The 24,839-nt window shown below is 52.2% G+C and overlaps 1 protein-coding gene across 4 annotated transcripts in view; it reads right to left on the bottom strand.

The window, feature by feature from the left end:
- Positions 1-22,124, bottom strand: part of SGSM1 (small G protein signaling modulator 1) — an 81,288-nt gene extending 59,164 nt beyond the window's left edge. For 2 of the 4 annotated variants that reach the window (XM_038575468.1, XM_038575469.1), the window contains exons 1-3: positions 22,059-22,124; positions 21,911-21,954; positions 1,079-1,154 (exon numbers count right to left, since the gene is read on the bottom strand). In XM_038575468.1, the coding sequence (XP_038431396.1) occupies positions 1,079-1,154; positions 21,911-21,954; positions 22,059-22,077 (139 nt within the window). In that variant the 5' untranslated portion in view covers positions 22,078-22,124. Of the gene's footprint in view, positions 1-1,078; positions 1,155-6,811; positions 6,913-21,910; positions 21,961-22,050 lie in introns of those variants that run through there. The other 2 variants (XM_038575470.1, XM_038575471.1) reach the window with 2 other exon arrangements.
- Between the last annotated feature and the right edge of the window lie 2,715 nt (positions 22,125-24,839).

The raw sequence follows: 24,839 nt of genomic DNA, 5'->3' as shown, positions 1-24,839 counted from the left end.
CATTTGTGTGTATATGTGTCCTTTCATATACATACATGTTCATGTAATTATGTGCATATATACTCCTCTATATATACATAAATATGCAAGTATATAAATATACATGTAGGTTAAACAGATCTCACTTCAAAAAACATAAAATTTTGCCAAGGTCACCCAACACACAAGTGGCAGAGAAGGGATGTGAACCCAGGTCTGCCTGGCTGCAAAGGGCCCAAACTGAGGTCAGCAGGCTCCCAGGTCATGACGTGTGTTCCCACAGGTGGTACGCCCAGCCATCTGGATGAAGCCGAGGGGCCAGTCAGGTCTCCTCGCTCGGGCCTCTCTACGAGACCAAGGCCACGAGAGGGGGATTACAGCACGTCCTTCACCCCAACACATGCCAGTCATGAAATAATAAAGGTTTTCAGGGAGAAAGAAACTCCCCCACTTATACGTACACACTGATACATCGAAACGGAATCCTGACTCCGGGGACACCCAAAACCTGCGTCTGTAGCCGAGGTGGAAGTATAGTGAGAACCTGGCAGCATGGTTATTTCTGGAGCCTTGCAAGCAAAGCTGATTCAAGGAGAGACGTCTGAGTCATGCTCTGAGCCCTGGGCCTGCCTCCTGTGCTGAGCCAGCTGGACATGATCCCTCAGGACGGTGTGATGGTTCCTCACTCCCTGTATTTTTAAAGCCCATCCATCCCCTCCCATTATTTAGCAACAGCCATAGGCAGGGCGGGGGAAGGGGCACGGAGCCATTCCTCAGATGGAGCCATTCCTCAGATGCGAGACCCACATCACTAGGGGTGTGGGTTGGTGGCTGTGAACTGAGAGGGGAAAGCAGGCCCTCCGGCATCAACAGTGATTAACCCTTCGTAGGTTGCAAGGGGGCCATTCTTAATGTCTTCTGGAGACATTGCTGTATTTCCAAATTCCCTAATGGGGCCCCTTGGAAATCTGAAAATAACTGGAGTTACAAAGCAAAAAAGCAGTTAAGAACGCTTGCTTGCACAAAGATGCCACTCCCCCAGGTCAGGTCAGCCCATAGAGAAAGAAGCCACTTTCAAGGCCACAGGCCACGGACTCACCACAGAAGGAGATGATGTGGCTGCTGTCCTCGTGGACAAACTTCCGTGTGACGGCCTCCTCCATGATCTGCTTCACCTGGAAGGCAGAGGCAGCTGGACGGGAGACCCAAATGCGACCCAGGGTGTGGTCACCCCAAAGGGCTGTGTCGCCCCTCCTGGGCTTCTCAGGCCGTCCGCAGTGTTTTGATAACTGCTTTCCTTTCACACCCTGCTCACCCCGTCTTCTGTTAAGTCTGAGGCCTGTGGCCTATAAGAGCTCCACACTTCACATTCTCCTGAAGTATTTTTTCGGGTGCTTGCTCTGCACTTTTCAGAGGTCACACGAAATGTCATCTCCCTCCTTGACCCCATTATCTGAGACAGCCCTCCCCCTGACTCCATCCATCCCTCGTTACAGTTCCTTCAGGGTACTTACACTATTCCTGTCCTGTCTCTTTGCTTACCATCTCCCTCCTCTAGGATATAAATGCTCTGAGGGCAGGGCCTCATCTGCCTCAGAGCCTGCAAACTGTGGCCTCCCCGATGTTAGGGGCTGAACTGTATCCCCGCACTCATACGCTGAAAGCTTAACCCCGAGTACCTTAGGATGTCATCTATTTGTCGACAAGGTCTTCAAGAGCTAATTATGTAAAATGAGGTCATTAGGGTGGGCGCTCATCTGGTACGACTGGTGTCCTTATAAAAGGAAGTCTGAATACAGACCACTACAGAGGGAAGAGTCCCCCATCCTGGGAGAAGAGGGCCATGTACGAGAACACCCAGAACAGAGCTTTCCCTCACAGACGTCGGAAGGAGTCAATTCTGCCAACACCGTGATACTGGACTTCCAGCCTCCAGAAGCGTGAGAACGTAAATATCTGGCATTCAGGTCCCCCCGGGTGTGGCAGCTTGTTATGGCAGCCGGGGCAGACCAACACATCCACCGTCAGCATCCTCACCATCACGCTCCACGTCCTCATCCCCCCAGCGGAGCACTTCTGTGCCAGAGGAGGAATGAGTGAACGAGTGAATGAGTTCTAGGCTTACCCGTATTAACTCACTGTACCCTCTCCACAGCCCTGTGTGGGGTGGATCTATTTTTATGAGAATGAAGATCAGAGAGCCTAAGCAGCCAGCCCAAGGTCACACAGTGTACAGGAGGCAGAAGCAGAAACCCAGGCTCTTGATGCTACTCTAGAAGCTTCAGCCAATGGCTTGTCTCTGAAAATAATAAAGCTGCTCTAGCTTACTATGTGCACAGCACTGTGGTAAGCACACATGGTATTATGGAGTCATATGCTGAAGCCCTATTCTCCCCCTCCTGGTGTGATGGTATTTGGAGGTGGGGCCTCTGGGGGGTAATCAGGGTTACACGAGGTCCTGAAGGCAAGGGCCTCAGGATGGGCCTGGTGTCCTTAAAAGAAGAGGAAGAAATCAGAGCAAAGTGAGACGGTGGTTGCCTGCAAGCCAGGAAGAGAACCCTGGCCGGGAGCTGAATCTGCTAGCACCTTGACCTCGGACTTCTCAGCTGGCAAACTGCAAGAAATAAAGGTCTGTTTAGGCCACTCTATCTGTGGTGTTCTGCTACGCCAGTCTGAGCAGAGGCACGCGGCAAGCCCCACATAATCCCCACAGCATGGTTCCCAGGTGGCCCCTACCACCCACTTCATTCACAAGAAAATTATGAAATGTAGAGGTATTGGTTACTACCTAGCGAAGGTCATCAGAACATCCAAGGTCATCCTGCTGAGGTTTCTACGCTGGGCAATCTGACTCCAAGGGGAGCCTCTGCCCACTCCACTCCACTCCAGAAACAGGGGTCAGATGCACTTACTGGGGTCACCGCCCTCCGTGACACAACAGAGGAAACAACCCCTTCCTCTTACTCTCCCTCTCTCCAGAAGGCCGGGAGGACCCCCTAACCACTGTCTGTGGTTCATAGCAACACTGGTGCACTTATTTCCCAGCTCAGCACAAGCCGGGGTGGAGTCTGGGGGCTTCGGCCTCTCTCTGCTACATGATGGCCTGGCCCCGCAAAACTAAGATTCAGAAGTCCGCTGTTGGCAAAAACCATGGGCAGAGTTCTTGCGGGCGGGGGGCGGGGGGGTCCTGTGTGCTTGAGGGAGAGCAAAAGGGCTTTCCAATTTGGGGCACGGAGTCCAGGGAAGGCCACTGGCCCCTCCTTGGCCCCTTGGACAGGAGCTGATCACATGGTAGGTATCACAGTGTGCCCCACAGAACCCTTCAGGACTGGAGGCTGCTTAGGGGGGTGCTGGAGAATCCTCGGCTGCCAGTCCCTTAGAGGACAGGGGACTACTTCAGCCACAGGGAGAGCCTCCCCCAAGGTCTCACTGCTTCCCAGGGTGGCCCTCACCCAGAGACTGGAGCAGGCGGGCCCTGAAGATTTGGCATCCTCACCCCAGCTTGGGACAGCTTTGAAGGGCCACAAAGCTCCCTGGGAACTCGCCGTGGCGCTTCCATGAAAGCCCCGTGGCCCATCTTCTCCTTTGGCCCTCTCCTCCTTGCTTCACTCTGCTCCCCGGGTGTCAATCCCAAAGGCATACCCAAATAAACCTGCATGCTGACCTCCATCTCCACAATGGCCTCCACTCAGGGACCGCCAAGCCATAGCATGCACACATGTGAGCAACAGTCAACAGGGAGACGTCGTCGTAAACAGTTCAAATGCTCATGAATGCAGTTCAGTTCGGCAGGAGGCCCTCGCACTGAGGGCACAGAGCAGCAGGGATGGAGTCAAACAGTCCTGCCCAGGAAGACCTTTCACTCCAATGAGCCAAAAGGTAGGACAAGCTATGACAGGCACAGGGCAAGTGTGACATTGCCCAGCAGGGCCAGCAGCACCAGCACCAGGTGGGACCTGGTAGAGATACAAATGCTTGGCCTCCGACCCATGGAATCAGCAACTCCAGGATGTTTATCAAGCTCTCCAAGGAAATCTCACGCAAGCTCAGATGGCAGCAGGAGGTGTGAGAGGATAGAAAACAAGAAGCCGTCCCAAAATCCTTAGGAAGAGATTCAGCAGTCACGGCTCCTGTCTGGGACCTTCCCCACACAGCCAGCCCCTTCTGGCCACCTCTCCTGGCCCCCAAGTCGGACTAGGGGAGGTAACAGTTGCGGCTTCCTCACTATTACCACCACAGGGTGCTGCATCCTTGGCGCACCCCACCCTGCCTTGGTCAGTAGTGCCTTTATTAAATTCACCTTACTGTACTCCGTTTGGGGGAATCCTCTGTTTCCTATCGTTACCCAGACTGGACACACGCGCTGTCTCAAGTCCAAACTCTGCAGAGTGGAGAAGGTTGTCCGTTTATCGCTGTGGACTCTGAAACTCAGGAAGGGCAATCCCCAGGGAAGGCTGGCTCCAGGACTCTTGTCCTGGGGATGGATCTGGGGTGGGGTGGGTGGTGGAGGTGCAAATGCAGCACCCGTGGGTAGTGGGTAGTGCTCAGCCTGGGGAGGGGCCCTGACAAGTGAGGTGCCCCCCACTTCTGCTGGCTCCCAGCTGTGGGCTAGAACCCGTCTCTAGAAGTTAGTAACAGGCTGCCAGCCTGAGGCCAGAAGAGGAAATTAAAAAGGCAGCGGGGCAGAAGTTTCCCTGGGAAGGACGCTGACAGCCTCCCAGGAGAGAGCACGCGCCACAGGAAGAGGCTGTGACCCACACCCTCGAGGGTGGGCCCCATCCCCAGGGAACTGGCCAGACCTGTGGGGGTGAGGGAGAGGGCCACAGAAGGCCTCTGAAATTCAGTTCAACCACCTTTCCCCTCTCAGGCGCCAGGCATGAGCTTGGACTCGGTCGGCTGTGAAGGTGACAGATGTGAGGGACCTCGGGGTGGTCTGGGCATGGTGGCGGTGGCAGGTGGCCTCCCGGCCCCTCCCCAGCCTCTGTGATTTCTCTAATCTTCAGCCCTGGGATCATGTCTGATTCAGGCAGCACAGAGGCAGTGGCTGTGGTCGCTGGGACTCGAGGCCCACAGACCTCCATCTGCATCCCGGCTCAACCCCTCGTGTCCAGGGCTGAGGATTAAATGGGCTGCTGTTTGCAAAAGGGCAGGCCTGGCTAGGACATAGTAGAAGTTTCGTGATGCTAAAGCTTGCTGCCATTTTTTATTTTTTGAGCACTCACTGTGTTCCTGGAACTGTTCATAGCGTGACAACCCAAATGAAGTGGATTACTGAATTATTCCCTTTTCACAGATGGGGAAACTGAGGCAGGGAGCTGTTCCATAACCACCCCAGGTCATGCAGAGGAGGCACGATCAGACCCAGGGCCTTTATTCTAACAAATACTTTGTCTCATAGCAGAAGCTGGAGGCCATTTTGAACAAAATGCTTTTGTTATTGCCCAGCTTAGAGTGAGAGAGTATGTTTACTGAGCACCTACTATGTGCCAGGGTCTCTGTACAGAATACCTTATTTAATCCTCGCAGGAACATCATCATCCCCATTTTAAAGCTGCATAAACTGAGGTTCACAAGAGTTTATGCAATTTGCCCTAAGGTTACAAAACCAGGAAAGGGCACAGTCAGGACCTCTTGAACTTAGGTCTCACAGTCAGCAATGCCTCCAGCCCTGCCCAGAAAGGGGTCAGGCCCTCTAAAATCCCAAGGTGCTGAGAAACCTATGAGAAAGGGATTCCTCAGTCTCACCCAACGTGGAGACCAAAGAAGCACTAACTGCAAGTCAGGAGTCCGGAGTCACCCGGACCTGACTCTGCCACCCATGTCCTGTGGGGGCCTCTTCAGGGCAGGGAGACCTCAAAGGTCACAGTGGTCAGGAAGCTTTCATCCCTGTCTAGCACCCATTCTAAGGAGTCCTCCAACATCTGCTTGCATTTCCCCAATGATGGGGAGCTCACTTCCTCCAGAACCAGCTTATTAGCTCTAACGACAGGATGTTAGGAGGCAGTGGAGAGGCTAGGAGCCAGAATGTGGAGTCACTGACCTGACATCGAATCCTTGACCACTCATGATGCTGGACAAACTTCCTCACTTGTCAAATAGGGTGGATGATCATAGCGTTCCTACCTCATTGGGTAATGGGAGCCTTGCAAGAGCCCTGTGGAGACAGTGCCTGGCACATGGTAGGGATTCTACAGACAGGAGCCAGTCTTAGAGGATAGGGACTGCCTAGTTCAGGGCCGGCCCACAGTAGATATTCATGAGTGTGAGCTATGGGGCCCTTCAGCTCGATGCACTTACCCCAGCTTCCCATCCAGGGGCTATTTAGGACCTCACTGGCCTCTGGGGCAGTGGCCTGGCCCCACCCCTGCACCTGGGATCTCAGACCATCAGCCCCTGTCAGCCCCACTCTGCAAATTCAGGAACCAGCCCCGTCCTCCCACCCTCCACCTGCAAATACTTCAATAGCACACAGGAGGAGTAGTCAATCTCAGGAGGAAGTCAGGCAGGGAAATCGAGGCCAATCCGAAAAGCAGGAAGACGGGACTCCTGGGGGCTCCCCGGCCTGCCGTGTCTTCTCCCCACCCCATTCCTGCCACCTGCCCACTGATACCCAGATAGCCTCACGTGGCCCACCTGGAACCCTGCTAGGTTCCAGATCAACTCACTACTCCCGGCTGCCTCTCCACACAGTGCCGTGCTCACCGCTTTTATGCCTGGATCGGAATAATACAGCCCAGCGTGCAAGGCTCCCATAAGGATTATGGAAAGTATCAGCAGAGGGCCTCTAACAGGACCCAGCATAATACAGCTGGCATCCTATAAAGGGAGGCACCTTAGTAAAGCCAGTAAGGACAGGAGATCAGGAGTCACCAGGCTCAGGTCAAATTCCGATTCTGCCATTAGCTGGATGACCTCAGGCCTCAGTTTCCTTATCTGTGAAATGGAGATGATATACCACCTGTCAGGGCTGCTATGTGCAGATTTCATGAAAAAAGCATGCACAGTGCTCAGAATGGGAGCAGGAGCTCAGAACCACACAGTGTAAAAGACAGCTTCATGCATGTCACTCTCTACCCCCTTCTGCTGCTGTATACTTTTGCTTAGAATTTATCACGGCCTGACTTTCACTATACACCTGCACGCTTATCTCTAGGACAGTGCCGGGCAAACAGGAGGTGCTCAATCTATGTTGCGTGATCGATCACTCTGATTATATTAGTAACACACGCCGGCAGCTCATGCTCATCAGGTTTGGTTCCAGTGTCCTTAAGTCCCTCTGGCACCTGATCTCATTTGCTCTGTGTTCAAGGCCAGGGTGGGCAAACGTTTTCTGTGAAGGGTCAGAGAGCAAACACTTCAGGTTTTACAGCAGGACTGCCAGATAAAAATACAGGCTGCCCAGTGAAATCTAAACTTCAAATACATACGGAATTTCTTTTAGTGTAAGTATGTACCAGATACTGTGCAGGCTTATACTAAAAGATTCTCTGGTTTTTCTGAAATTCAAGTTTCAGCAGGTGATCTGCATTTTTATTTGCTAAATCTGTCAAACCTATTTTCAGGCCACATACCGTCTATGTCCCATCTTCTCTCGTTTTCACACCCCTTTTTAGGATGTAAAAACCATTCGTGGCTTAAGGGCAGTGCACACACAGGCTGGATTTGGCCACAGGGACCCCTGGCATAAAGCACCCAGCACTGTGCCTGTGGCTCACATTAGGCCAAAATAAAAACCAGCCGAGCTGCCACCTGCTCCTCCAAGTCCTGCTGCCTCGGTGCTGGCTCAGAGCACAGCTCACCCCAGCTGGGGTCCAGGGTGGTTGGCGCCCGGCAGTGCAGCTGCGTGAGTAATGCTGAGCCAGCAGGAGCTAATGAGATGGAGGCCCCCTGCCTCTCCCGGCCGTGAGAAACTCACAGTGGAAAGGCCGGTTCATTTAGGGTGTCTGGACGGCCTTCGGGGTGACTTTTAAAAATAGCTCGCAGCATCTGGGCAAAGTGAGGGGGAGAGGGGAATGAGCAGAGGGCAGCTCTGCCTCCCGGGTGGGCACTCTGGATGCTGAGGGCGAGATGCACATGCCCTAGCAGGCCAGCATGTCCAGCCCTGCCTCGGACCGCGGGCCCTCAGACTCAGGCCCTCTTCTGTGCCTTTGCTCACACATGCCTTCTGCCAAGGGTCCCTCCCTACATGCTCCAGCTAGCTAAGTGCAACTCAGGCTTCAGCCCAGGTGTCACCTCCTTCTGGGAGCCTTCCTGGACTCTCCATACCCAAGCAGGGATAAATGTACCTCTTCCATGTTCTGCCAACACCTGCCTTCCCAGCACTTCCCTTCACAAGAACCACAGCTGTCCCTCATTCACTTAACATTTATGGAGCACCTCCTAGGAGTTTGGTACAAGGTGACGAGCAGATAGAATCCCTGTCCTTGTGGACACGGCAGTCTACAGAGACAGATATTAACCATGTTCAACAAACGGGTACATGACAACAAAAAAGTAGGCCAGTTCTCTGCAGCAAAAGAATTTGGTTCTTGGAGAATAACAAAGGAACTTGAGCTGATGAGGTAGGTCTAGCGGTCAGGGAGGGCTTCCTGGAGGAGGTGATGCTCAAGATCTAAAGTACAAACAGAACTGAACTCTCTGGTTTCTCCAACTCTAAACCAGAGGAGGAAAATGCTGCCCTTGCAATTGCCCCTCCCCCCCCAGAGCCACCCTAGAGCTCAACGGAAGGAACAGATGGAAGGACAATGTGGCAGGGAAAGGCACGACATGGAAATAGCTGGCGGCTTTTTATTTTTTAATTTCTTATGGGGGAGGGGGCGCACAGGAGGTGAGTTGGGAAGGCCTGCAACAGGGCTGCGAGCTGTGACTGCTTCTACCATGGGGTCCTACCTTCCTTTCCTGCCACATCCTGTCCCCTCCCCGCCCCTTCCCACGCCTAGCTCAGGTCACAGGTGCCATTCCTTCTATAGGACTTACGATTCCCACCCCCTGCCTTTGCTTTGTGCTTTGTGCAGTCCCCTGCACCTGATATCCCCACCCACTCTGACCTCCATCTCCAGCTCTGGCAAAACCACTGCATCTTCTGGGACTCACTAAGGTGTCCTCTGCCCTCCTTCCCGAGCCACCCCTACCCCCCACCCCCCGCCAAAGTTGATGGGACCTCCTCCACTTCCAAGCTCCAATGGTCAGCTATGAGCACTGGGCTCTAGAGTCAAACTTCCAGAATTCAAACCCCAGCTCTGGCACAGAATCTTGGGCAAATCATTCCCATCAGTAAAATGGGTATCCGTATTTGCCTCACAGGCATAATAGATCAAAAGCATTTAACACAGTGGTAGCCGCACAGTAAGTGCTTTATACACTTATTTATGAGGTGTTCGCTGAGCCTGGCACCATGCTTGGGGCATTATTTTATCGAATCCTCAGGGTAATTAGGTGAGATGGGTGTGGGTGCACATTTTTACAGATGAGGAAACGGAGTCTTGGCGAGGTCAAATACTTGCCCAAGAGCACATGGCTTTTGAATGGCAGAGTGGGGACTCGAACCCACGACCATCTGCCCTGCACTGAGCCTGGCACACAGTAGGTTCATTTATCCATTCAACACGTACTGGTGCATCCCACAAGCTACGTGGGTGCTTCACATCCATGAACCCCAAAGATTCATAAGAAGCATGCCATGTGGGTGCCATTGCTACTACTCTATTTTCCCAATGAGGCAGCTGAGCTAGGAGGGATGGAGACCATCTGGTCCGTGAAGAGGCTGGGGTCTGAATCATCTCCGGCTCCAGAGTCCCAGGTGGCCAACTCCCTGCTCCTGGAGTCCTGGTCCTGCAGCACCAGCCAGCTCCACCTCTGCCCCACCAAACCTTTTCACGACTGACCTCCCCAGGTGTGCCCAGTACCTCCCAGCTCCCTCTCCCCTCTGCACATAGGTCTCCAATGGAGAATCATGGTAGCAAGAGGGAAACCTTCAACCTGAAACACGTATTACTGAAACCAAAGAATCTGAAAAGGCTACATGCTGTCCAAATGCAGCTGCAGGACATTCTGGAAAGAGCAACACTATGGAGACGGCAAAAAGATCAGTGGTTGCCAGGGGCTGGGGGGAGAAAGGGATGAACAGCAGAGCGCAGAGGATTTTTAGGGCAGATAAAGAGATGTATAGGAAATCTCAGTACTTTCTGTTCAGTTTCATTGTGAACCTAAACGTGCTATAAAAAATAAAGTCTCTTATTAAAAAAGAAGAAAGTAAAAAAGGAAATATCTTGTCTGTGCTCTGCTGCTACTGTAGGATGTCAGCAGGGATCCCAACGCTCCACTCGGGCACATAGGCGAAGGGCCTCCTTCCAGATGGGTTCCTCCCTGCCCTCAGCCCATCACAGCCTGCACGGGGCTGGGGCCTTCTCAGAGAAGGGGTCTGAAGGCGTCTGGCACACAGCGGGAGCCCAGTAGCCACTGGTGAATGGATCAAAGCTTCCTCTCCTGGACTCTTGCTCTCTCTCATACACGGTTCCAGAACAGCCCTGCCCCACCCTCCCAGCCACACACTTCCACCCTGCCCTCCACATCCACACAGATGGATAATGAAAGCAGAGACACAGGACGGTCCTTCTGCAGCCCCATCTGTGCCTGTGGGAGAGAGCGGGAGGGCGGGGACATAGGTGATGAAGCTATGGCACCTGGATCTTCAGAGTCTCGGTGCTAGCAAAGTCTTCCCTCTTAGCACCACCCTCTTAACCTGCCCTAAACATGGCTGTGGGCCTTACAAGGGAAGCAAAAGCCTGTCTCTCAGTGGGCTGCTGCTGGGCCGGCCCCAGTTAATCCTTTTCTGGGATGCTATAAATAGGCACCACGCATCGTTCCCTCAGAGTATAGGGACTGGCCAACCTGCCCTGACCTGGAAGCAGGGCGTTCTGGGCGCTGAGATTGGGTTTCCCTCACACAGGTGCCCTGCACGGGTGTTCAGACACCCCCTGACGAGGAGGTCACCCCAGTGCCTGGTTCTGGGGCATTCACCTGGGGGCATTTTGGCAAAAAGGTCCCCCCAGCTACACCTCCCGCACACAGCCACTCAGGGAGATGATGGAACTGTGAAGACAGTCAGTCCCCCGCCGCCCCTCCATTCCCGGAGAAAACAGCCTGCGTGTCTCACATTCCCAGCCCACGCCCTGGAGACTGGCCAGCCTTCTCCTGGGTGCTCTGCTGCTGTGTGAGGCGGCTCCCCTGGCAACACGCCCCACTTCCTCAGACCCACGGGCCTCGTGGATCAGGAAGGCACGCACAGACGCTGGAGCGGCCTCAATTCTCTCTGGGGGTCTGGGCAGCTATAGGAGATAAGAACATGAATTCCCAGATGGTTGCTTCAAACAGCACAGGGTGAGCCAGAAAACACATCAGCCACCTCTAGCCTACATTGGGAGGAAAAGCAGCCAAGCATCACATCCAAGGGCTGGGTGAGTACCCTGGCTCTGCTCCCTCACCAGCTGTGTGGCCTTGGGTAAGTCACTTCACTTCCTTCGTGCTTCAATTTACTCCCCTCTATAAAAAGGGATAATAAATAGGACCTACCCCTCTGAGCTGTTTTAAGACTGAAATATGTTCATGGATGTAGAGCACTTAGCACAATGTCTAGGACACAGCAGAACTTTCTGGAAAATGCTCTGTGCCTAAAATGTCCAAAACAGGATCCCTAGCCACATGCGGCTATTGTCCACTTGAAACTTGGGACAACTGAGCAACAGGATTTTTTTATTTGAGTTTTACTTCCTTTAAATGTAAACATGTAACACTAGTGGCTCCAATTGGATGGTGCAGGTCTGGAACACAGTAGGTGCCCAATAAATGCTAATTATGATTGTTGTTAGGGGTGGTTGTTTTTGGAGGGCTCACTGGGTTACAAACTAGGGAGCATTTCATTTCTGAGCAAGCCGAGATCGGGGAAACTGTATTCATCTTCAAATTCCAGCATCTTGCTGAGCGGTTCTGAACCGCATTTGGGTTTTGGGGTTGTGGACCTCAGAGACGTACTGAGGATACTCTCTCCCTACAACAAGTACAAAGTGTCTGCGTAACTTCAGGGTTGCCCAGGCCCCTAGATCCCACAGACACCTAGCACCCAGGAGGTCACTTCCGCACTGCGGGGCTGAGCTCCAGATGCTGGGGCCCTCACCCTGCCCAGGCAGGATTCTGTGTCTTGTCTGCCTAGTTCGTTCCCATGTCCCTGCCTGGTCATGTCACCTGGACTCTCCTCTGGGTCCCCTCCCTCCCTCTCACTGGGCTGACCCCACAGCGTCCCTCCAGGCTTGACAGATCTAAGCGATGAGTCCCAGAGTGATTGGCACAAAAGCCATATGTGACCAGGGCGGAGGTCCAATGAAACCTAATCCTGAATCTTCCAGGAGAACCACGGTGGGGGGGAGGGGGGGTAAGCTCTCTGTCTGCTGATGCCAAGCTGGCAGGTTGTAACCTGAGAGCTGGGCAACACTCTCCCTCCCCACAGAGACCAGCAAAGCAGAAAGCTAGCATAGAGAAAATCAGTGCAGAGACCAGAAAACACAGAGGGTCCTGATGACATCATTGGAACCCCTGGATAGAGCTGTACCTGAAGCTGGCCTCACTTCAAACTTCCCAAACCCCTGAAGCTACAACGTCGATTTCGTAAGGCTCTCTTTCCCTCTTGGCTTGATCTTCATATATTTATTCGTTGCTCGAGCTGGCTTTGTTAGCAAGTTATCATCCAAATTGAAATGGGTGGAGCTGGCTAAAATACCACGCCGTGCTACTTCTCAGTTGTGTGACCTTGGTCCAGTTTCTTAACCTCTCTGAGCTTCAGTTTCTCTCATCAGTAAAGAAGAGTTGCTATTTGTACCTGCTCTATAGGAAGCTCGCTTTGTGCACTAAATGAGATCAAACAAAGCAAGTTAGAGCAGCATTTAATAAATGGTGGTTGTAAAGATGTCTAGTTCTCAAAAAGAAGGAAACAAATGCATGATAGTTGCTATAATTCTAACTAATTAGACATAATTTACTAAATAATAAAAATTAAAGGAGAATCCAGTCAAGGTCCCAGGTATCATCAAGTCTCAAGTCTTGAGGCTTCCATCCTCTGATGTTTAAGTAGGAGACTCACTGCCAAAGGAACGGTTATTGTCCTTTACAAAACTGAGTTCTTTCAAGGTTGTCCAATGAAAAAGCACAAGAATCTATTTATTTCTTGTCTTCCTCTACTACTCAAGGAAAAGTACACTGCCTCCCCCTGGCCTTCAGCACTTAGCTGCTCATCCAGGGCCTCGCGGTGGCTAAGTGACAAGACCCGCAAGCTCACAAGGGTGTCAGAATTCCTTCAGCTGAGGGATTAACGCCACGAGGCCAATGAATAAGCAGACCCAGAGGAAGATCCAACTGCCCACCTCAGGATGTTGAGGCAGCCAGGCAAGACTCAGCCTTCCCCATCCCCACTCAAGGGCTCGTTCCTTTGGACCCCAAGAAATACCCTCTTCCCAGGCTGCGGCACCGCTCCTGTGGCAGCAGCACCCCCAGCCTGGGGCTTACCCAAAGAGAGCAAGATCCTACACTGAGAACATCTACAAGTTCATGTGACTGACCAGACAGGGCAGCACAATGTCCTTCTGCGACTGATTTCTATCTTGCTCTTAAATGGGTAAGCCAAGCACTCTGCCTGGTCCCTTCATAAATACTGGTGAATACCTGGCAGTGATAGCATCGCAGCAGTGCTGCGCGGTACAGGATACCCTCGCCATCTGATGCACGAGGACACCGAAGCTGGAAGGGTCCAAGCATCCACTAAATGGCAGGACTCAAACTTGGAACACAAGGCTGTCCGGTTCCAAAGCTTGGACCTTTTGCCAACTCCACGTGCTCAGAGGAGCTCATCACCATATGTGATAGGTCATTGGTTTCAGCTCCGGAGTGACGCGGAGCTCGGTTCCAGAGCCAGAATCCAAGCTATACCACTGACACTGTCGGTGACCTTTGGTGACTTATTTGCCATCTCCGTGTGTCACTATCCTTACCTTTAAGGGACAGTGTTTTATCCACTTTGTGTGGCTTCATGACAATTAAATGAGGCCATCACCATAAGATGCTCAGTAAATACTGTTTAAGAAATAAAAAAAATCTTTACCCTGTTAGAATGCCTTTAGTTGAGCCTTTGCTTTTCCTGACCAGAACGAAGATTCCCAGATGGTCTTACCAGTGACCGAGTTTTAATAGGTCTGAAATACAGACTTGGCAAATTCCTTGTTGAGAAAATACGAGAGACCTGGCTCTTGGGGAGGGATGCTGGCCAAATCTGATGGTTTGAGGTTCTTAGAATCCTGGAGCTGTCCAACTGCGTCCACTTGGAAAGCAGAATGGCATAGGCAGAAGGAAACTGCTGGCGGCCACAGGTGGTTAGGGGCAGCGCTGGGACAAGGACTTTGGTGTCCTCACTTCCCATCCTGGGGTCTGCAGCCAGCAAGTGGGGTGTCCCACTGGGGTGCACAAATGCCCTTTCCTACCTGCCGACCAGCAACAAATGCTACACTACCATTTCCCGGAGCCCTTCATGAGGTTACTGCAGGGAAGACCCAGCCAGACTGCACAGGAGACATAACCCAGCCGGAAAGCTAGGCCCCACCTGCCACCCTGCTCACGTCAAACCAGGGTGCTGAAGCCCAGGCCCTGCGCTAGCAAAAGCTCCCGGAAGCCGCATTGCCGGAGACCTGAAAAAAGCATCAAAACACACCGCACGGATGTGGCTGCATTATTCACGAGGAGAATTTCTGCCAGCTTAAGCCTGAAAACACGACACACGTGAACTGATTTGAGTCAACCCTGTAAGCATCAGAGAACCCCAAAATATCCACACCCAGTATTCCTGCATCTACTCGACTGGCAAGTATTTCTGGAACCCCTATTTGGCCAGTGGGGGAGTGGGGCAGAGTCAGGTGCTGTGGTTTCGAGCCTAAGAATTGAAAGCTCAGAAGAGAACAGCGAAGTTTCTTCTCTTGCCTAAAGACTCTGTGCCCCCGATTTGTGCCCTGCATTTACTGCTCGGCTGTGGCCAGAGCAGTCCACAACATGGATGAATTCATGCTTCTCCCCTTGTTCAAAATTCTCCCACGGGTCCCGTCTCACTTCCGGGGGGCCACAAGACCCTGCAGGAATGGCCTCCTGCTCCCTCTCTGACCTGTCTCCTCCTCCCTTCGGTTCACTCCACTCCAGGCTCCTTGACCTATTTGCTATTCATCGTTCCTGACTCAGGGCCTTTGCCTATGCTGTTCCCTCTGGCAGGAACACCTTTCCTGCAGAGGTCAGCAGGGTTCCCTCCTTCCCTTTAGGTCTCTGCTCAAGTGTCAGAGTATCAGAGGCCATGCCTGACCACCTCCTCTGGAAAGCACTGCCCATTCCTCTCCACTCACTTTCTTTTTCTTTTCGTTCTTTTCTTTAAGATTTCTATTTATTTATTCAGGAGAGACACACAGAGAGAGGCAGAGACATAGGCAGGGGGAGAAGCAGGCTCCCTGCGAGAAGCCTGATACAGGACTTGATCCCAGAACCCCGCAATCAGATCTGAGCCAAAGGCAGATAGATGCTCAAACACTGAGCTACCCAGATACCTCTCCACCCACTTTCTAGTTTTATTTTCCTCACAGCATTTGTGACTTCTAATACAGGCATACTTAGCTTTATTGTACTTTGCAGACACTACTTTTGTTTTTCTTTTCTTTTTTTCTTTTTACAAATTGAAGGTTTGTGGCCATCTTGCATCAAGCAAGTCTGTATCAGCACCATTTTCCCAATAGCATTTGCTCACTTCCTGACTCTGTGTCACACTTGGGTAATTCTAATGATATTTCAAAACTTCTCATTATTATTATGTTTGTCATAGTGATCTGTGATCAGTAATTATGAAAACTCATGATGGTCAGCATTTTTTTTAGCAGTAAAATGGGTTTTTTTGGAAGCCTCCACCTCCCACTCCCCTTAAAACATGTATACAATATGTACAATAAAAATAAAATCAATATAATTGTAATATGTAACATAACACAGTATTTCTAGATTAAGATGATTATATTATTAAAAATATAATAATAATTAATTATATTATTTTTTTAGACATAATTCTTTCACACACTTAATAGACTACACTATAGTGTAAACACAACTTTTACATGCACTGGGAAACCAAAAAATTCCTTTGACTTGACTTATCACAATATTTGCTTTCTTCTGGTGGCTTGGAACTGAACCCACAATATCTCCAAGGGGTGCCTGCATATATTTATTGTTTATCTATCTGTCCCCCAACTAGATCCTATGCTTCATGAGAGCATGTGAGCAGGGATGCCGCTTTGCACCTTTTCTACAGTTCCTAGAGCTATACCTGGTACATAGTTGATGTTCAATAAATATTCCTGGAAGAAAGGAGGCAGCAAAAAACGTCAGGAATGGAAGCAGGGAGAGGAGGTGGGATAGAGAGGAAGGAAAGGAGGGAAGGAGGAAGGAAAGAAAGGAGGAAGCTTTCTTCTAAGAAGTGGCAAAAAGCTCCATCTTGGACCCTGTTACCAGCTGATACTTTCTGAAGTCCAAGTCCAAGCAAGACCCTCCTTGCTCATAAATTTTCTACAGCTCCCTGCCGTCTAGTGGAGCAAAGCCCCGAACAGGGTGCATCTAGCGGGACTTTGCTGCCCCATCTCTTCCCCTACATACACCTGACCTCAAGCCATGTCTCCAGGGACTCTGCTGGACCTCTGTGAGGCTACCCTTCAGAGCTGACAAAGCAGGATTTGAATCCTGGCTTCTCCACAGGCTGGCTGTGTGACCTTAAAGTGAGCTGCTTAACTCCTCTGTGCCTCCAGCTCCTCCTTTATGGAGCGAAGGAGACAAGTATCCTCCCTCTTCGGGCCGTCATGAAGAAGTGAAGGAGTTTTCCAGCACAGAGGTTTCTCCGTCTCAACCACAGTGCCACTCTGGGCTGACACTTCTTGGAGGGGCTTCTGGTGGGGGCTGTCCTGTGCATCGCAGGAGGTTGAGCATCATCTCTGGACTCTACCAACTAGATGTCAGTCGCACCCTCGTTTTTGACGAGAAATGGCTCCAGACATTACCAAATGTCCCCTGGGCTAGGGCTGCCAGATTTAGCACTAGGCACTTTACTTCTGTTTATCTGGAATTCGAATTTAACTCGATGACCTATACGTTGTCCGGCAACCTCACCTGGGGGGCAAAACTGTTGCCCCTCTTTTATTGAGAAGAAAGAAGTAGATCCAAGTGGAAGCACCACAGGGGTCTCAGTAGAAACATCAGTTGATTCTCTCACTTCCTCCAATCTTCTTAGGATGTGAAACCCTCCTCCATCATCCCGTCACACTCCTACCCTGCCCCAAGGCTGGAAGGCACAGCTCCCCAAACACGCCCAGCTCAGCCGCTGTGGCAAGGGCTCCCCATGGCAGCTCTCATACCAGCTCCAGTTGGCAGAGGTCCACAAGAGCCTCCTCTCCAGCACCGGCCTCATCCCCCTGCCTCCGTCCCCCGGGGGTCTGTCCTCCCGCCCTCAAGCACCTGCTTTTGTCTCTTCCAATTAAGAGGCCTCCTAGGCCTAGCCCAAGGCAAGAAAACAAGGCAGTTAGTCACTTGGCTTCCGTTATCAACCTGGCTCAAGTGGCTGGCTCCTTTAATGGCAGTCGTCATGGCAACAAGAAGCCGTCCCCGCAGCTGCCACTCTGGGAACCAAAACAAAATTAAGGGTTGGAGGCGGGGAGGGGAAGGGAGGGGAGGGCAAAGCCAGCCAGGGAGGAGCCAGAATGGAGCTGGTTGGGTTTAACTGCAGGAAATCTCACCCAGGCCACCCTATCTCCTGGGCAACACTGGGGAGACAGAAAAAATAAGATGCCTGCCCAGAGGCAGCTCAGGCTAATGTGGTGGGTGTTTTCACATCGCTTATCCTGACAAGTGATCTTCATCCTCACTAGGAATAAACTGAAACTCAGACCCTTGTGAAGGTAAAGACAGATGCCCCGCTAAGGCTGTGCAATTACAAGCCATCAAGTTTAGCTCCGCCCTCTTGCTCCACCTGGCTCCTGTCCTCCCCATCCTTTTTCCCTGTGCTTTTAGGATAGGACCTCCTGCTCTGCCCCTCTGCATTTGGCACCATGCTCCTTCCTCTCTGTACTCCAGCCACTTCAGAGTCCTCTCATCACTCAAGTTCACGGTGCTCCCTCCAGCCACAAAGTCTTTGTATATGCAGTTCCCTCTGCCAGGAATGGTTCTCCTCTGTCTTCCCACCTCCTGCCTTCATCTTAGAGGTGTGCTCATCCTTCACGTATCTTCTTAACATCACTTCCTCCAGGGCGCCTTCCTGGGCCACCTTGACCTTGTTGTATGTTCCTGTGGTGCCGAGTACCTCTCCTTCACACCTTGGTGCAAAGGCTGTCATAATCCTCTGAATTACACTCAGAATGTCTATCAGGATCTGTGTACCAAAATGGGAATGTCAGCCCTAAGAGGGCAGGACTTCTTTTATTCACTGCTGCATCCGCAGAGCCCAGTCCTGTGTCCGGCAGACAGATGCCCTTCAGTAAGTAAACATGTCAGAATTTGAACCCAGCTCCGGGTGAGCCCAATGCTCCTTCTTGACCTGCTTCATGGTTCTGAGTCATACTGGCTCCCAGAGTCAGCACAGGACAGAGCTTCCAGCCCCATAGCCGCTGCTGGTTTTTCTGGCTTCTGTGGCTCAGCCCAAGCTTGCAAACCTTGTCTAAAGAAACTGACTGTTAAGCCACCCTTTCCAGGAAGAATGACGGGAGGTACCTTTGGATGAGGCTGTGACACGCAGGGATGTGACTTCTCTGAACCCAAAAGATGAGGAGAAGGAAGAGCAGACTTGACTCCCAGATTTCTAGTCAAAGAGCTTCCCTCCACCATTCCATTGAAGACTGGCTCTCTGATACTGGGACAAGATGCTCTCCCAAGAGGTGGGCAGAGGAAGGCAAGGAGAGAGGAGGTCTGCTTTGGTGGGGCATGGACTCATCGCCATGCCCTTAGGGGCACCCATGCTCAGCAAGGGGTTCATAGAAGACTTGAACTTGTTTTCCCTTGACTGCTTCCGTGCCCTTGAGAAATCACTTATCCCGTCTGGGCCATTTTTCACCTCTGTAAGATGGAAATCATTCCACCCACAGCTGAGACTGTGGTGCCGTGGAGACACGGATGAGCACATTTAGGATATAGAGGTAAGAGCCTGGCTCTGATGTCAGACAAATCTGGGGGGTTAAGTCCCTGGCTTTGCACCTTCTTGGCAGTGTTCTCTTGAGCAATCCACACCTCGTCTCCAGGCTTGATTTCCTTGTCCATGAAATGGGGGCAGCCTCAGTCACCTCAAGTCACCGTGTACACAGGATATGGCACAGAATAGTACCCACTCTATGGAAACTCTGATTACTGAAATGATGTGCCCTGAGAAATGCAGAATTTAGAATCAGCCACCAACTTGTGACTATAAACCTGCCCTCTGACTGCAGATCCAGGGTCAAGGACCTTTGCCCAAACTTGCGAGGTTCTGTCCCTGACCCCTTCAGGCACCAAGCAGGATGCCAAGGGGTCCCTCTGATCAAGTGATGGCCTCAGCCTTAGGCCAGGCAGAAAGCTCAGTCTAAGCCCCAAACTCGGCTGCTCCCAGGACAGAGGATGCAAGCTGACAACTCTGGTCACTAGAGGCAACGTGTCCCCCACAGCTTGCCGATATTCCAAACTAGACTGACATGGGTAGGACCTCCAGGAGCATTGCACCAATGCCTCTTTCTCCAGCTGTGGAAACTGAGTCCTTGAGAGAGGAAAGGACTTGTCCAGGGCACCAAGGGAGCTCCTGGCAGAACCAGGCCAGAGGCCCAGCTGAAGCCCTGCCCAGAAGCAGATACCGAGAGGCACTGCCCTCCCAGACGCCTTGCTCACAGGCTCTTCTACCTGTATAGATCCCTTCCATTGAACCAGCAAGCCATTTCCTGAGAAACATAGCCATTCCGGGGATGCCTGGGTGGCTCAGTGGCTGAGTGTCTGCCTTTGGCTCAGGGCTTGATCCCGGGGTCCTGGGATCGAGTCCCGCGTCAGGCTCCGCACAGGGAGCCTGCTTCTCCCTCTGCCTGTGTCTCTGCTTCTCTCTGTGTGTCTCTCATGAATAACTAAACGCTTCAAAAGAAAAGAAAACACAGCCATTCCATGTGACAGTCTCCGGGGAGTACAAATGACATCTAGGTTTAAACAATGAACAAAGAGACTACAGGCTTTTAACCTGAAGGCTTTTGAGAGAGTTTCTATAAGACACCCTCCACCAACTCAGTCATCAGAAAATTGTAGGTGTGCAGGTTTTGTTGCAAAGGTGGTCTATCTAGATAGAGCTTTCTTCAGGTCCCCACAATGCCTCTAAGAGGGCTAAACTGAAAAGTTCTGGGCCTTTCTGAGGAATTCCACGTCTCCCATTATGTATCCTTATTCAGAAATGCCAGAATATACAACTAGCTCTAGAGCTGATTCTTTAAACAACACGAGACACGCCACACAGAGACCTACACACAACATGCGCCCATGCTTCCTGAGGAGGGAGGGGCAGCCACCGGTCCCCTCTTCCAGGCTGTCTTTGATGGCTGACTGCCACCATGCAGGGAGGGGCTTCTGGGTGCTCGGTGCTGACACCAGGCTGACACCCTCCTCGTGTGTGCACACGCATGTGTACACACACACACACACACACACACGCAGGCGCGCGCGCGCCATCAGGCCAGCCCCAAGGTCTACAGCCATTTGTGATCTCGAGCTGAGGACCCAAGATACAGGGGTGATGCCGCTCAACAGTGACCGGGTCCCAGGGTGAGGGATGTGAGGCAGCATAAGGAGGGCAGCACACACACATACAGTCACACATACATGGCCGCAGCCTCACTCACGCACACAGAGACTTCTGCATCACACGGTTACACACCACACTCACAAAGACAGATCAATACACAGACACGTGTACACGCAATATGGAGACACACTTGGTTATCTCCAGGCAGATGCACAGACAGCCTCAGATACACACACTCACAGGCACATGTCGTCGCCCACACAGGAGTGAGCGTGCTCCACACGCAGTCCGGGCATCTACATGCTTCCCAGGAGCCCGCCGCTGCAGGCTCGCCCCTCTTCGGGAAGTCCAGGGCTCTTCACGAAAGGCTAGACTGGGCTCCCAGCTGGCCCCAAGGAGAGTGAAGGGGGCAGAGGGGCAGGTGAACCCTGCCTGATTCGCACCCTACTGCGGGTCGGGGGTGGGGAGGGGTGGGTGAGGGGAACTCGCCTGCCGAGACGCCCTGGCACAGGCCCACAGATGGTGTAACCCAATGACCAGGGACTTTCGGGGAGGGAGTCCCCAAGCTCCTGGGGGCGGTTCTAAGGACTGAGAATTGTGGGGAAGGGGAGATGGGGGCTGTTATCCCAAAGTGAACCGTTCCCTTTTGCCGAAGTCTGGTCCTCCTCCTGCAGCCCTACCCAGCCCCTCACCTCCCAGTAAGTCCAGTCAGCCCCCAGGTGCTTGCCTCACCTTAAAGAGACCCACCCACCTGCTCCTCCACCAGAGGGGGTCCTACCCAGACACCCGGGTGTGCCCCCTATCTGGGGCGGCCCTCCCGCTGCGTCCGCCCCTACACACAGCAGGAAAACATCGAGCCCCCCCCGTACCTGAGGCCCCCACCCCCAAACTCACCCGCCTCCAGTCCTGCAGGAGGCCGATCCCTCCCCAGGTGAGCCCCACGGCTCAGGTGGCCGCCCCGCTGCCACGGGCCACCACCCCTTTGGAGACCCTTGCCCCGGGGGAGCTTCGGCGGCTCCCTCCCCAGGGTCGCGCCCCCGGCCCCCCCCCACCCCATCCCCCCCCACCCCCGGCACCTACCTCCTTCTTGACAGTGCGCAGCAGCCTCTGCCGCGTGTCCGCCTCTGTGGGACGAGACGGGGGGACGGCGGGTCAGCCGAGCGCTGGGGGCGGGGGCACGGGCCGCCCTCCCGCCGCCCCCGCGCCCCGCGCCCGCTCACCCGCTTACCCGCGGGGCCCGAGGCCATGGCCGCGCGCGCTGCGTTCCCGTCCGGGCGGCGGCGGCGGCGCTCGCTGGCTCGCGGGCTCGGCTGCAGCAGCCGCGGCGGGGCGGGGCGGGGCGGGGCGGGGCCGAGGGCCGGTGACGTCAGGGCCCCCCGCGCGGCCGCCCCGCCCCGCCCCGCCCCGCCCCGCCCCTCCCGAGCCGCCGCCGCGCGCCCGGGCGCCCAGCGGGAGGGTCCTCCGGGCCGCGCGCACGCCCCAGGCCTCGCCCGGCCAGCGCCCCGCCCCCCGCCCCCCGCCCCCCCGCGGGCAGCCCCGCCCACCACGCGCGGCGCCGCAGGTCCCACCCTCTGCCGGGCGGGCCGGGGCGGGCCGGGGCGGGCCGGGGCGGGGCTGCGTCCCTTCCTGGAGGTGCGCCCGGTGCCAGGCTGGAGGCGGCCGCGGGAGGAAGTCGGCGGGACTGTCACTGACGCTCTGGGCCTCAGTGTTCTCATCTCTACAATGGACAGAATATGGGACGCCCGGGTTGCTCAGCGGTTGGGCACCTGCCTTCCGCTGGGGGCGTGATCCTGCGATATTACGAGATAGCTGCTACATTATTATTAATCATTCGTATTATTGTTATTATTGAGAATCTTGTTCTTTGGTCTTTCTGTTGACTCTCACTCGAGATTTATTCATTTGTTTGAGAAGTAGGATTTGAATAACTGCTTAGCAAGGCTTTATATTCATCATCTCTAAATCTTTTGTTGGGGGTGTGCCTTTCTAGAGAACTCTGGACACTGAATGTGAAGGTACGAAACCAGAAATCGGTTTTTTGGTTAAATTCTTTCTGTGGGATTTCTCTGTTCTTATCAATAGTTTAACTTCAACCCCCAGACCTATGTAAGAGATTTTCATGTTAGGCTCTTCAATCTCTTGTCCTTGAAATACCGAGTCTTTTGGCAGAGATTCTTAAGTGTCCCAGAGTACCCAAAAGATGAGTGACTCCCTATCAGTCATTTCCACCTTTCCCCCTCATTTTGGCCACTGAAGATTTGCTTAATGTATTTCTCTGATTTATGTTTATCTCATGTTTGTACTAATAATGTTGGACCTAATGTTTATCCTTTCTTCTTTTATACATACACACACTCACAAGACTATTCTGGACTTTGGTTCAGGGGCCATTTATGGCTGAGGCTTAGTCATACCAATTCCCTTTCTTTTTTTTTTTTTAATTTTTTTTTTTTTATGATAGTCACACAGAGAGAGAGAGAGAGGCAGAGAGACATAGGCAGAGGGAGAAGCAGGCTCCATGCACTGGGAGCCCGATGTGGGATTCGATCCCGGGTCTCCAGGATCGCGTCCTGGGCCAAAGGCAGGCGCTAAACCGCTGCGCCACCCAGGGTTCCCCCAATTCCCTTTCATTCTTGATCTCTCTCCCTATTACTATCACTCATCTCCTGCCACTTTAGCTCAAGTCCTAGACTTGCTCATGACTGAAATGAAAGCTGGAGTTTTTGAATAAAGAAAAGGAAATGCCAAATGAAAGAAATCTGATAAAATTAGAAAAGAGGAGAATCCCTCTGACCACTGATACATATATTTGTATATATGTATATGTATGTGTGTGTGTGTGCTTGTCAGAGAAATGATACACATGGTCTGTATGTATTATATATGCGCGTATATATTTCAGTGGTATTATGGAAACTCAAGAATTTCATTGCTAAAATAATTTTCTATGCCAAGTGAATACCTATTTGCATTCGTTTTCATAATTATTTCTATAATTGGTTCCACAAGTAAATGCAGAAAGAGCTGCATAGGCTTACTCCTCCTACCACCTGCTTAGTACAGATATACAGAGAAGGCAATAATACATATTTAAATTATTCTTCTTGGGGATCCCTGGGTGGCTCAGGGGTTTAGCGCCTGCCTTTGGCCCAGGGCCCGATCCTGGAGTCCCGGGATTGAGTCCCACGTCGGGCTCCCTGCATGGAGCCTGCTTCTCCCTCCTCCTGTGTCTCTGCCTCTCTCTCTCTCTATGTCTATTATAAATAAAAAAATAAATCTTTAATGAATAAATAAATTCTTATTTTCTAACAAATCGTATAATCACAATATTGGAATGATAGCTCACTTAGTATTCTGTTCCTGCATTCCAACACCCGGGTTCTTTCACAGAAAATAGATGCTCTCGGGCAGCCCCGGTGGCTCAGCGGGTTAGCGCCGCCTACAGCCCAGGGCGTGATCCCGGAGGACGTCAGGCTCCCTGCATGGAGCCTGCTTCTCCCTCTGCCTTTGTCTCTGCCTCTCTCTCTCTCTCTCTCCTCTCTGTGTATTCTCATGAATAAATAAATAAAATCTTAAAAAAAGAAAAGAAAATAGATGCTCTCTGAGAATTAAATGGTCAAATATAGAGAGGTAGATGGCTAATTGTAAGTGCTATTTGAATAAATTTGCATATGAAAGGACCTCAAAAAACTTCTGTTTTTTTATTATTTTATTTATTTATGATAGTTACAGAGAGAGAGGCAGAGACACAGGCAGAGGGAGAAGCAGGCTCCATGCACCGGGAGCCCGACGTGGGATTCGATCCCGGGTCTCCAGGATCGCGCCCTGGGCCAAAGGCAGGCGCCAAACCGCTGCGCCACCCAGGGATCCCTCAAAAAACTTCTGTTAAGAAAAATCTATAAATCATTTTATCTGAGATGACTCCCTTTCTGTACTCATGCCAGCATCTCTGGAATCAAAACAAAAGTTCCAAAGTTTTCAATAAGATCTTCCTTCTTAGTTCTCAATC

The sequence above is a fragment of the Canis lupus genome, chromosome 26 (genome assembly GCF_011100685.1).
Source record: "Canis lupus familiaris isolate Mischka breed German Shepherd chromosome 26, alternate assembly UU_Cfam_GSD_1.0, whole genome shotgun sequence".
In the NCBI taxonomy this organism is placed as follows: Eukaryota; Metazoa; Chordata; class Mammalia; order Carnivora; family Canidae; genus Canis; species Canis lupus.
Note: the sequence above shows the minus strand (reverse complement) of the source record. Positions and strands in the feature narration are given on the sequence as shown.